This window comes from Ursus americanus, chromosome 6, assembly GCF_024610735.1.
Source record: "Ursus americanus isolate L20-20 chromosome 6, mUrsAme1.1.p, whole genome shotgun sequence".
Classification (NCBI taxonomy): Eukaryota; Metazoa; Chordata; class Mammalia; order Carnivora; family Ursidae; genus Ursus; species Ursus americanus.
In genome coordinates, this window is record NC_142132.1 from 30,922,586 (window position 1) to 30,936,661 (window position 14,076).

A 14,076-nucleotide genomic window follows, 5' to 3' on the forward strand; every position below is an offset into this window, starting at 1 on the left:
TAAGGGGATGAGAACATCATGCAGGGTCTCAGAGCCACTGTAGGACCTTCCACATTTACTCTGAGTTAAACGCGAAGTCTCTGCAAGGTTGTGAGCCAGGGAGTGACCTGATCTGATTTATAACAGGATCACTCAGCTGTACCGGGTGAGGGCAGAAGCAGAGAGACCAGTCAGGAAGGCCACGGCTATAAGCCAGGAAATAATATCCTTCTCAATATTTACCAAGAGCTTACTTTGTGCCAGGCACTGGGCTGATTTCTTGCTCTGTGTTAATTTTCTGGTCTGTGCTATTACCACTAATATTTAACAACTTCCCTTGAAGGGAACAGTTTTAAGTATACTGTTGGACTCAGAATTGTGCTGAGATGAGGGCATTGTCTCATTTAATGTTTATTACAATCCTGTAAGGGTGGAGCTCTTATTAGCCCATTTTTCAGATGAAGAAAGGATGCCCAGAGAGCTTAAGTCATTTACCCAAGGCCACACAACCAATGACAGAGCTAGGACCTAGACTCCTGAATCCCAAAGCTCAGGCACTTTACCTGAGACAGTTGTGCCTTCTGCTTTAAAACCTCTTTAGTTTCTCACAACGGCCCTGTGAAATAGGCAGGGCAAAGACAATGTCTTGTGTTTCAGATGAAGAAAGCTGAACAACAAGCAGGGGTGATGGTATCAGACTGGCTGCACTACTGGTCAAACACACTTCAGGGATTGGCCCACGGATGCTGCATATGGTTGTGCAAGTTGTGCACTGCAAAACTCTTGAGGGCACCATTCACATTTGCAGGCCCCAAATTGAGGTGAGATTAAAAGATGAATTGTGTTGAGAATAATTCCCAGGCCCTGAAATCTTTGGGTAAAAAGGTGAAATTGAACTTCTCACCTACGGAATTTTAGACTAGAACTAATTCTGTTCACCCACCAATAGGTATCAACCTGGAGACAAAACACACCATATTCAGTGGCTACATAAGGAGGGCATAATGATAATAACACAAGTGGCTACCATTTGCTGAACACATGCCACGTTTAAACCCACGCAGCCTCTCATTTAACCCAAATGGTGACGTTAGGAGATGGACACCACTGTTACCCACAACAGAGATGGCACAGTTGGGGCTCAAAGAGGTTAAATCATTTAAAGTCACCCAGCGGAAAGCTTAGTGTTCTATCAGCATGTGCAGAACCAATGGCAGTAATTTCCAAGAACTCTGAGAGAAGAGACTAGAATGTGCTGGAAACACACAAACAAAACAGACAAAAGGCAACCATTTCTGCCAGTGATTCCTAACTGGCCTGACCTTGTATAACCTTGGACTCTTCCTTTTGGAACTCTCCCCTTTCTCAACAGACTGCATTCCCAAAGATTCAGGTCTGTCAAACAAGCTGCATTTACCCATCAGTTTTTCCAGTTTTCATGAACAAAAAATGTCAGTCGATATCCAGATTCCTGGGCACCATCCCCAGAGTTTCTGATTCAGGAGGTCGGGCGGGGGGCTGAGGTGGTGCGATGGCGGGGGCGGGGGGGGGGATTTGCATGTCTAATCTGCTCCCAGGTGAGCTCCTGCCAGCCCAGGACCACACTGTTCTAAACTAATCAGATTCACTTGACCGTGTGCAGGTAGAATACCCCGATTTGGGGGTTTCTGGGCACTCCACCCTGTCACCCTGCCTGGGCTGCCGTCTCTCTCCTGGGCCCCGGCAGACTGCCCACATCTTTTGAATCCACATAGCACTTACCCGAGAACCGGTCCAGCCCAGCAGGGCAAAGGCACGGCGCTCGTAGGGGCACATGACGAGGTCCACGCGGATGGCCTTCCAGGTCTTCCCATCCTGCTGGCTGCACTTGCCACTGTCCACTCTCTGATGATGCAACTTTAAAATCAGAAAGCATTTTTGAAAATGATCTAAAGCATCCACCTTCCTGCTAGGTATCTTTAACTTTTCGAATGTCGACTCCACAAAGTCACAGTATAAAAGTAATCCCTGGAAACAAACAGAAAGTCATCAGGAAGACTCCCCAGTGGGCAGGGTCTGCCATTTTATACTGGGCTCTTAACGAATGCTGTCAATAGAAACTTCACAGATTTGAGCATAACGTGGCAGTGTTTTGCCCCTGCTGTGTGAGCCCACCTGGCCACACTGGGAGAGGAAGCCGGGAAGTGGATGTATTAACCTCTCTCTGCTGCAGAGGAATTTGGCAATTAGAGAGGCCAAGCTGCCAGAGAATCCCTCTCATTACTTCCGAATTACAAGTCAGTGCTCAGAAACTTGCCTTACCCCTTGGAGGACAAAGACTGTCACTCTGTCCGCCTTGGAGAGCGGGATAATGTTAGTGATGGCTGTCTCACTAATGTTGCTGAGTCAGAAAGATAAATGATTCTAAGATGTGCCCAGCGATCCTCCAATTTGTCTGCTCTGTGGGAATTCCTCACAGCACAGGGCAGTTGTGGGGCAGGGAGAGGCGGTAAACAATGCTAACCCGAGCGTCCACTAAAAAAGCAAATAACCTCAAAAGAATTCAGTCATAGCTATTAGGGTGTGTGATTTGTTGTCATGTGTTCCTTAGGTCAGATGTTCTCGAATTTTATCATCAGAAGCATTTGGAAAGTTTGTCACAGCAGAGTTTGTACGGCCCTGTCCCCAGGGTGATTCAGTGTCAGTGTGTGTGTGAGACTCTGCGTCTCTAATAAATTCCCAGGTGATGCCGATGCTGCTGGTCCAGGGACCACACTTCGAGCACCACGGGTTCTGTTTGTTTTGTTCTAAGGAATGGTTTCTTCTGCAGCCCTCCAAGAGACATTGTTTCAGTGCAGCCAAACTTCGAGGGGATCCTTTTCCCGACCTCAAAAGATGGAACTCTAGCCCTTCAGTGGCTCCCCCAGAAAAACGCTTAGGAAGAACACAGCGTTCGAAGGGGCTGGGAGGGAAGCACCGATGTTCAGGAGATCCTCTCTGGGAGGCGGCAAATGTTGCTGTAGAGCATCTAATCACCAGCCCAGGAAAACACAATCCTGCTTTTTAATGAAACTTATAAAAATGCGTATAGTATAGCAGCCTTTCTTGTGAATTTGAATTAGGTACATTTGAAAAGTGAGCCGTTAAAATATTAAGAAGTCTTTCTTTGAGGTTATATTTGCAGTAACAGCCACCTCCCCACCAAATCTACAAAGCTGTTCTTCCTCATAATTGTAAGCTGTGTTTGCACTTCTGCCACATTGGCTGGGCACAGACAATGGGCCATTCCTGGGAGGGGTTTGCTTTGAATCTTGCAAGGTGTTGCGGGATGCATGCCTGGAATAATATGCTGCTGTCTGAGTATTCAGGCACTTCTGTCAGCTGCAGGGCACGGTTGTCAACACACACACACACACACACACACACACACCACACAGCCCCTGATGTTGCTTCCTGCTATCTAGCCTGGGCTGTCTGGGGACATCTCTGTGTTCTACTGTTTCTTTCCTGTTGTTCCCCATTTCCCCTTGGGTAACTTCTTCCCTTCTTTGAACATTCCTTTTAAGTTTCGTGCTCTGGCTACCCATCAACAGCCACAAGGTGACTACATTTCCTACCAGCACGTTCTTTTCTTCCTAAGGGACTCCTGACAAGGAGGGAGTGGGAGGCCTTTCCCTGTTTCTCCCTCCCCCGGGGGTACTGAGCAGTCCACTCTCAGGTGAATGACACGAGGCAGGAGAACTGTGCTCAGCTCTCAGTTTTGCTTCTCACAAAGAGGCAGTCTCTGTCGCCCAACGTTTAGTATCAGACTCCCCAGCGGAGCAGGGAGGGTTCCAAGGCTGCAGGGTGAGGCCCTCCCCTATTTGAAAGCCAGGATCCATCCTCCCCGCCCTTCTGTTTCAATGCCCTGCAACCCCTTCTCAGAAGACCCTGCATCTCCTATTCAAAGTCAAGTCTGTTTCTCAGCAGGAGCGAGTATGTTCTTTACTCTAAAGAGTGTAAATACTTTCAATCTCTCAGCCTTCCAGGGACCAGGGGTGTAGCCTGGCAGAAGAGTGAGTGGCCTTGACCAAGGTCCCAACCCCTTGGGCCGAAGCCCACCACCCTCCGTTAGCCACCCCGCCCCCCGCTTGAGCTGTCGTAGCCAGGGAGACTGCATGCTGAAGGAGCCTTGGGGACAGAGACCTCCCCCACAGAACAGTGCTCCAAGCTCCGGTTCCTCCCTTTCTGCTCCCTGACCAAGGCACCTTCTAGAAGGCTCACATTTAGATCCGTGGCTGGGCGGCTCAGCCCGGCCCCGCCCGGCTGCTCGTCACGCCCACGCCCACGTAAGGCGAGCGTGCAGCGTGGGGGGTGCGCATGCGTACGCCTGCCTGCGAGGTCATCCGCATTATCTGGAGAATGCGAATTTTGGTAAGAACGAAGGGCTGAGGAGCGAGGGAGAAGTGGAAGTTCACAGCCAAGATGGGAGGGGCGGGTCTAGGGCCGCAGGGGTGCAGGCAGAGCTGGGACACGCAACTGCCCCTCAGTGTCGCCTCGCTGAGGTCCTGTTTGTCCGCAAGTGAAGAGGAGCAGCTGTGCCTGCTCACGCCTGGGTCCCCTGACCTGGCGCCGGGCCTGGCCCTCCGGGGTCATTGTGCAGGTGCTCAAGCTGACAGCCAGTGTTTAGTAGGCATTTGCCGTTACCAGGCACCGTGTCAAGCGCTTTATCTAATTCTCCGTTGATCCTCCCCGTTAATGAAATGAGAGAGCCTTGCGATCCCTGTTTCATGGATGAAGAAGGATTAAGCAAAGCGTCCCGGCTCATACAGCCAGTAAACGGCAAGGCTGTTCATTTAACGTCCCAAATAAAACCCACGGGCTTAATACTGGCCTCCACCCGTGCCTGCCCATCTCTTTGCTTGGAGAGTGGAGGTATGATTGCCTCAAACGGAGGAAAAATGAAAAGAAGGAAGGCTCCTTGTCATCATGTCCCCACCCCACCATCCCTGTCTTAGTCCGGGACAGTCTCAGGGCCTGAGGAGCATGGTGCCTAAAAACCAAGGCTCAATAGGCCCATCCTCACAGAGACCCCCGGCCTTGCGGTTGCCACCGGGGCTTTAGTTAGTGGGTCCATGAATTGTGCTGTCTGTCCATGAGACATTCCCACCTTTCCTGCTGGAGCAGAGCAGAGGGGCCCGTGTAGGTGGGGCTAACTCTTCCTCGTCCTGCCTTCCCCTGGTTTGGCCTGTGAGATTCACTCTTGGGGTCCCTGGCCGCCGTGGGTCCACTCTCCTGAGAGGGACAGAGGGGGCTGGGGATGGCCTCACAGGTGAATTTGGATCTGGTTCCTACGTTGGGTCCTCCCTTCTGGTGCTCCTGGTTCCAGGGTGCTCCTGTGTTTCTGGCTCTTATTTTCACTTTATCTGAGGTTTCTCTCTCTCTGCCATATCAGGGAGCTTGGCCCCCACCCAGCAGAGGCCAGGTCATTCAGGAAGCATGAAGCTGTGCCAGAAAAACACCAGGCCCAGGCTGGTCAGCCCGCCAGGCCTGTAGGTCCTTGGGGTGAAGCCCTCTGGTCTCTTTGGGAAGTGGAGCTCTCACTGGAGTGAACGTGAGTCGGGGCCCTGCGGGCAGCTCTGGCTGCTGCTCCTCCTTCACCTCCTCTGCCGGGCAATAGGTAGCCTAGGGCAAGTCTCACCTCCTCAGTGGGTGGGGGCTTCTGAGCTCAGCTTGTCCTCATGAGTTTCCTTCTTCCCATCTCAGCACAAGGTCAAGGTGGTTGTGGACCGGCAGAAAGTTCCAAGCACCAGCAACACCACCTGGCTGATTCTACCCCAATCCTAGCGGTCCTGCCCCACCCGTAAGTCTGCTGCTGCCGCTCGTCTCACACCTCCCAAGTCTGCACGGCGCATGTTCTCCATTTCTGTAGGGGATGGATGCTCCTGAATGTTCAACACAGAGACATACCACCCTTGGCCCCTTTGGAAACAGCACAAGTGTGTATAAGCAAGATAGATATTCACCACATGGACTCTAGAACCCCAGGCGGGTAAGTCTCATTGCCTGCCGTGTGGCATTGTGTGAGCTGTTGCAAATCATTGAGAATCAGTCAGATGGTCATTACACAATTATGAGGTAAATAGTGTGCAAAATTCAGTGGTATTAATGGAATGCTTGAGCGTCCAAACATCTACTTTTGATCCTTCTTCTTACCTTCCTTTCCCATAAGTTTATCACTTTAGGTAAAAGTTGTTCCTCGTCTTCGTCTGTTGACCCGGGGCTGGTAATTAAAAAATCTACATCATGCCCAATCTTCTTACCTCTGATCAAAAAAAAAGCATAAAATGGAAATGAATTAGATTTTTAGCTCACAATTTTTAAAAGTCACCTTTGTTTCTATGCCCTATGCTTAAGGTTTGCAATACAACATGCTCATCATAAATTTTTTAAAAATATCCGTGGTTATAAAACTCTACTCTTTGCAGAAAAACTTTATGGCAGAAAAAAAAATGACACGTAGTACTTATGTGATTATATACATGTGGGTAAAAAATAACAAAGGAAATTATTTCTTCTGCACTCACACGTGCACACTTACCCCACACGTCCATACAGAGACAAGCATGGTGACAAGCAAACCAAGAACTACATGCAAATGATACAAGGGAGGGCTCTCGGAATTATGACACTGACTGAGGGCATTTTCTTAGATTTGATCTTCCTCTCCCACTTGCTCCCTCAGTTTACACTTGGCTTGCCAGGATGGCCAATGGCAAGCAGTTTAGAGGGCCACAGGGAGAGCTGGAGGAGTGGAGGGGTGGGAGGGAAGGAATCTGTTTCTGGAAAGAAGGTCTCAACATCCAACAATGGCATACACCTCTGTGAAGAGTTCGTTCATTCTACTCATTGATTCGGCCAGTATTTCTAGAGTACCTGTTTTATGCCAGGCACCTGATTGTTACAGAGCACTAATGTCCACAAACTTCGTGGGGGAAAGGATGCATACAAACAAATTACTTGGCAGGTAGCACTGAGGAGGCTGCCTGGCCAAGCCTGGAGGTATCTGAACTGAATCTTAAAAGAGGAGAAGTCAGCCAGGTGGCAATTTGAGGAAAGCCAGTCCAAGCAGAAGGGTCTGACTGTGCAAGTCACAGAGGCATGAAACAGCTCTGTGTGTGCAAAGACAAGCCATTTGGGGTTGCTGGGGTGGAAACACGAGGTACAGGAGACGAGGCCACAGAGACAGGCTGGTACCAGATCACCAAAGGCCTTTGTGCCAGGCCCAGAAGCCTGAACTTCTGAATATGGGGAGCCACTGAAGGTGTTAGAGCAGTAGAGGCAAGAGCAGCTGTCATTATCTACCTCCGGAATCCTCCTGTCATGGTGACGAAGGCATCAGGCAGAAATGCCCAGACGGCCTCTTTAACCAGCACGCCGACTGCCTCTGCTTCTGCCCTGGTCACACAGCTGACGAGGTCTTCATAATAGAGGAATCCTGAGGGGCCGTTGAACAGGTCAGTGGAGAGAGTGACACATGAAATGACCAGCCCTCTGTGGGAGGGGCTTCTGCCTCCAGATAGAGCAAACATGACCACAGGTATCACCAAACTGTTTCCCCAGAGATGAATGTATTCTCTATGCTCTTGGTTGTGAATTGTTCATGGTGACGATGACTCTTTGCTTTCTGACTTGTAAGAGACTTACAATTTCCTCACTAAGAAAGAGACTATATTTCATATCCCTCTGGAAAGCAAGCTGTTCAAATAGGACTTTTTATTGAAGAACCAGCCTTCTTGATCAATAAACTGTGCCCTATAATTCTTCAAAGATAATGTGTTAAGATTGAGAATGGGAAGATTCAGAGTTGGGAAGTGGTGGATGGAAGCTCAGACACAGTTGTGATAATGACTTGGTTATTCCCACAGACCCATGGAGGGAGCTTCCTCCAAAAATTAAAAATACAACAACTATGTGATCCAACAGTCCTGCTTCTGGGAATATATCTGAAGAAATGAAAATGCTAAGTCAAAGGGATTCACGCACCACCATGTTCGTAGCAGCATTATTCACATTAGCCGAGACATGGAAACAACCTAAATGTCCATCAGTGGATGGATAAAGAGGGTGTGTGTGTGTGTGTGTGTGTATGAATATTATTCAGCCACTAAAATGAGGAAATCCTGCCATTTGCAACAACACAGATGCACCTTGAGGCCATAATGTTAAGTGAAATAAGTCAAGAGAAAGACAAATACTCCGTGATCTCACTTATGTGTGAAATCTAAAACCAAAAACTCATAGAAGAGCAATCAGATTTGTGGTTATCAGAGGCGAGGGTGGGTGCAGGAGGAATTGGAGGAAGGTGATCAAACAAGGACCAACTTCCAGTTACACGATAAATAAATACCAGGGATGCAATATGCAACAGGATGGCTGTAGTCAACACTGCTGGATGGGGCTTGCTCTTTCGAACTGCAATTTTATCATATTTCTACTGCATGTTAAAAGTAAATGTTTAAATTTTTGACCCTTTCTTTGCATTTCTTCATTGAAAAAAATTCACCAGAGCCCTCCATAAATGGAAGCGCCCAAGCCACCACCTTCAACCTGTGGGAGGTCCTGCAGGGCTGCAGCTGTCTCACCACAGTCTTCTCTTCTCAAGCTGCCAGGTCCTGAGTGGGTAGATCAACCCCTGTCTAGATTTGCACACCTTCCCTTATATTTCCTGGTGTCTTGCAGTTTCTAAAGCAGATCCACATTTGTGCCAGCGTGACTCTGGTTTGCTCAAATATTTTTTACTCCTCAACCTTCATGTGACCATTTTCTGCCCTTGACTCCTCACCCATGCCTCTCCTGCTCGGAAGATGGCCAGGACCAAACATCTAGAGCCAGTTCAGTAAGAACCAGACCAACGTCACAACCGGTGTGACACCTGGATGCAAGAATGACAGCGGCCATCTTGCAGAGCGTCTTTGCTCTATGCTGGGCACGATGCTAAGGACTTTGCCTGCATGATCTGATTTATTCCCCATTAACTAGCGATGTTACCCCCCTTTTATAGATGAGGTAGCTTAGGCTCCAAGACTTGAACAAGCTTGCTCAAGATCATGTAACCGCCAAGTGTTGGAGTCAGGATTTGGATCCAGGTCTGTCTGATTCCAGAAGCTTGTGCTTTTAACCATAGTACCAACAAAGAGCACAAAGGAGTGACCCAGCTGGCCACGGCTGGAGCTGAAATTCAGCTGACTCAGCTCTGCCACCACCTGGCCGGCCCTGGCAACAGCAGGAGATCTGTAGGAGAGACAATTTACCTGCTTTCTGCATTGGTGTGAATTTCAAGGTTTTGTCCGACTTTATTTTACTCAGGGTTCTGAAACCCATCCTGAACCATTTCTCAGATGTCTTCAATCCCACTCCAAACACAGAAGTAAAGAGCTGAAACAGGGAAAGCCATGCCTTTAGTTTCTAAAATGACCATTATGACAATGAATTGACACTTTTCAAGGTCAAGGGCTTAGGAAAACGCAGCAGGAAATTTCTGACCCAGTTTCTCATGAATATGACAAGCGGGTGGGTGATGGTAACTTTGGACAGAGCTTTTGGTTTCAGGAGGGTCCTCTCTTGACATGCGGTGTTACGAAATGGAACAAAGTGCGGAGGCGGGGCTGGCCCTCCGCTGAGGCTTCTGTGTACTCTAATGGTCGTTGTCTGTGCCTTCCACGTGTGACAACAGCTTTCCCTGCTGGGCACTCCTCTTGTCCCAGGGTCCCTTACACGTGCTCATGCTCTGCATATCCTAAGAGGGATCCTCATGTAGGTTGCATGCATTCCCCACCATTGCCCAGCTGATAAGTGGCAGAACCCGAACTCGAATCCAGGCTGTCCATACTCCAAGCCTCGGCTCTTGCCCACAAGCACCTTTTAGGCCTGTGCATCACTTTGGAACTGAAGGGATGGGCCGAAATCCCTGCCATCTGCAATTCCAAGGTGGGGAACATTGGGAGGTAACAAGCCCTGTTTCGATGTAGAGCGGGAGGCAGTGGGGAGCCTCCAACACAGGTTTGCTCTTTAAGAGCAGGTTTGTTTTGTCCCATGGTCCCAGTGTCCCTGTGATATTTGCACCCATGAGTGACAGATGCTAGAAGATAATTTGTACCTCATCACAACATAGCAAGAAGCTCACGCATTCATCTTTATTTTGGTATCTGCTTTCTAGACCACAGTTGGGACTGATTGTGCCCCCTCCATCCATATGTTGAAGCCTTAACCACCATGGTGATGGTATTTGAAGATGAGGCCTTAGGGAGGTGATTAAATTTAGATGAGGTCATGACAGTGGGGGTCTCACGAGGGGATTAGTGCCTTAGTAAGAAGAGGCACCATGGGCTTCCTTTGTGTGTGTGTGTCATGTGAGGGCACTTGAGAACGTGGCCATCTGCAAGCCAGGAAGAGAGCCCTAACCCGAACCCAACCATGCTAGCACTGGATCTCAGGCTTCCAGGCTCCAGACTGTAAGAAAATAAATATTTGTTGTTTAATCCACCCAGCCTGTGGCATTTTGTTATGGTAGCCCAAGCTGATACGACCCTTAGAATAAATAATAGGATTACGTGGAAAACCATTTTCATTAAATACATGTAAAATACTTACTTTGAAAGACTGATATCGTTCATCATTTAACACAGCTTTAACTTCAGAACTTTCTCCATCTTCAATAATTTCCTGCATGGACAGTTGAAAAATATTTTCCTGTTGAACAATCACAGTCTGGGGCTCTCAAATTCCCAGATCTAGTAGCTTGATTGTTCAGGAAATGTACGCCTGTTGCCTGCAGGATGCTTTTCTAGCCAATCTGGACAAAACGAGACATTTCCTCTAATCTTAGAAATCCCAGCTCATTCTGAGTACTCCTTTACAGTCCTCAGGGACAAAGGCACAGAATGATCAGGGTCCGGCTCCACAGAACACCAAAACAAAATATACACCAACAATAGTATGTCTAAATATTTGTGATAATTTTCTTTTTGATGGATATGAACTAGCTGAGACAAAAGGACTTCTCATCTGAGCAGGTTAATTTTGGACCCATTGAAAAACCAATCCAAGCTCAAGCTCTTATGATGTCTAACTCTGAAGAGAGTTGAGATTATTTTCCTTGAATACTTTAGTTCGCACTTAACGTTGCTGAAACTTATTCTTGGATGACTAACTCACTTTGCTGGGGAATCCTTAAACATCATTATTACATGAATAATCCCCCATCCCTGGCTCTCTTGTTGTGACACACAGGTAGAGATGCAGAGTCAGGTTCACTGCCTGGTCACTCCCACCTCTATTCTGGAGGGCAACGTCCCCTGAGGGGAACTGAGGTCCTTCACACAGCCTGTGTTTGAAGTCGAACCATTCCCTGTTGTCAAGCTTTTAGACACTGTGATTAATAATAATACGGGAGAGTTCTATTTCCAGTAGCTTGCCCCATGTAGCCCCAGTTGTGGGAATACTGGGGTATAGATTCTATCCATCCATCCGTCCATCCATCCACCCATCCCACATCTACATAGTTGACAGGAAAATCTATTAACTGCATTTACTTCCCCCTCCTCCCTACATATTAGGAAGTAGGACAAATCACATTTTGCCCTTACCTCTATGACACACTTCACTTTGTCCCCCAGGCAGGGAATTCCTTCTGTGTCCTTCATACTGATGATTGTGAATGGCAGGGACTTAAGTACAGAAGCCGCTCTCATAAATGCCAGGCAGAAGACTTCATTTTCTCTAAACTCATAGTTTTCAGCCAGTACCTCAAAGGCATCCTGAAGAATGAAACCAGATAAGCAAACCGTGGTCTGTTCCCAGCCCCTGAGCTAGCAGTTGAAATACCTCCTGACAGGTGAGATTGGGTCTCCCATATCTTTGCACCCCTCCCTTGTTATGAGAGGAATTGAATTGAAAAGACACGTCACAGAGCGCGTCCTAAGGAAACTTTGAGTTCGATGCCATTCAGTATTCAGGAATGATTTAACCAAAGCCTGATCTCATGCTTATTGCATCTACTAGTCATCACCCAGCAAGACCCTGCCCTCTTTCCTTACAGACTTGCCCACCAGCCTGTGGCCAGGATTCTGCCTTGATCACCGGGTGCTTTCATCGCTTCACTTGGACGGAAAACTCAGCACCTAACATAGGCTTATTGAATGAATGAGCGGATGTGATCGTAGTGACACAGACCCAAGGCAGGTTGTTTAAGGTAGGGTGCATTTGCATTTCGGTACTGCAGCTGTGTGGTATCATGCCCCTGTGCCCAGTACTGCGGTCGCCTGGTCTTCCTTGCACATGTGGGGTGGAATTTTGTATTTGATACACTAACTGCATGTTTTAACCACCTGACTACTTTCTCTAGGGTGGAGGACTAGCAGCTTGGAGCTTGTTAGGGTCATTTGAAACATAATTGCCAAACTTCAGGGCTGGGTGGGGCTTCAGAGACAATCTAGCTAAGGATATTGGAGGCTCAGAGAGAGGAACTGACTTGTCCAAGCTGGTTAAGATCAGAAAGGTGATAATTCACATCTGCCGTCTCTCAATCATTTGGTTACCCAGGAAGGGCTGTTTACGCATTATTGTTGTTCCTTTGTAACTTGCTCTTACTATGTTTTGGACTGATTACAGTATTTGGTTTTTCTGAATACTTGCCTTTGACAACTGTTGTGCCCAAAAGTGTCAACTCTCAATAAATAGTAATTGACCATCTCTAAAGAATATACGTATATTTCCGAATGTATTTGTCCATTTCTATGACAGAAGTAGATCCATTCTTGACAAAAAGAAGAACCAGAGATCAGGCGAGGGGGGTGAGTGAGTGTGGGAAAATCGTTCCTAGATTTTTCAGAAAATTTCATAATTGGATTTGTAGATCCATGGAAAGAAGCTGCAAGCCCTTGGTTTGCTCTGCATGTTGTTGTAAAGCCCCTTACCGTGAAGATGTGGTTACAGTTGTTTAAAGTGGTTCTTCTCTGACATGCGTATTGAGAGATCTTTTTTACAGCAAGTGGGGGAGTCTTCTGGAGCTCTGGGTTAGGGCTAGCTGAATAGTCTCTTCTCACCTAAACAAATGCATAAGCACCCACTTTTAGTAACAAGTGATAGTAATAATAACATATTATGAAGAAAAAATTGGCAGATTAATGGCAACTGTCTCTGGAGAGAGGATAAAATTATAGGAGAGTCAAAGTTTATGTTATATGCATCTCTAATATTCAGATTTGCTACAGTTAACATGTCATATTTTTGCATCAAGAAAAATAAGCCTGAAAAAGAACAACCAATTAAGTACCATTTTCCTTTTCCACGAACTTACGTAGGCATGGTCTGAACCTTCCTGACGGTTCTAGCATTAATGGCGAAGGACTTGGAATTAAGAGTCCAACTTCCCTTATTTTTCCTTGTGAATGAGCATAGTAAGAAAAAAAAAATAGGAGCCCTCTACTTTTCTGGCTACCAGAACATCAAGGCTTCCACATTTTTAAATATTTGTGTATAGTTTTGCTCATAAAACTAGCTACCATTTCTTAGGTGCTGTAGATCAGGTTCTGTGGTGAACACGTTGCATTATGTCCCTCATTCTCACAACCGTCTTGTCGGGTGGGTACTATTGCTGTCTTACATTGTAGAGGAGGAAACGGAAGCTCAGAAAAGCTGAGTGACTTGCCCGAGGTCACACAGGGAGTAAGCAGGAAACCTGGGGTCCAACCCAGGTCTGTTGATTCCACAGCCCATGTTCCTAATCATCAAGCGAGGGGCAAAGAAAATCACAACCATAACACTTACAAGCTGGTGTTTCCCAGTCATCTCCACTGGTTTTCCTGCTCCCATGGATTCTATCAGCCAGGACACATCGAGGAGTTCTAGCTGTGAGCTGGCTTTTATATTCTGTACCTGCAGCCACTCCAGGACCTCTGAGCCAGAGTTGTTTTCTGCCACAATGTGGGTGATGGAATCACTGCGGAATGCAAGACAATGTCACCAGTTAAATTTCAAAAGGAGAAGCGCTCCTCTTTCCTCGAGGTGTTCAGCACATTCTGTCTGACGAAGAAAAATGCATGCAAAAAGCATGCTAGACCTGATTGTAGGCACAGA

General features: G+C 47.4%; 1 protein-coding gene across 2 annotated transcripts in view; it reads right to left on the reverse strand.

Moving 5' to 3' along the window:
* The window catches only part of DNTT (DNA nucleotidylexotransferase), a 28,881-nt gene that overhangs the window by 4,358 nt on the left and 10,447 nt on the right, over nt 1–14,076 (reverse strand). For both annotated transcript variants that reach the window (XM_045784983.2, XM_045784982.2), the window contains exons 2-9: nt 13,768–13,939; nt 12,915–13,043; nt 11,586–11,756; nt 10,591–10,662; nt 9,252–9,375; nt 7,303–7,435; nt 6,154–6,262; nt 1,741–1,986 (exon numbers count right to left, since the gene is read on the reverse strand). In XM_045784983.2, the coding sequence (XP_045640939.1) occupies nt 1,741–1,986; nt 6,154–6,262; nt 7,303–7,435; nt 9,252–9,375; nt 10,591–10,662; nt 11,586–11,756; nt 12,915–13,043; nt 13,768–13,939 (1,156 nt within the window). The remainder of the gene's footprint in view (nt 1–1,740; nt 1,987–6,153; nt 6,263–7,302; nt 7,436–9,251; nt 9,376–10,590; nt 10,663–11,585; nt 11,757–12,914; nt 13,044–13,767; nt 13,940–14,076) is intronic.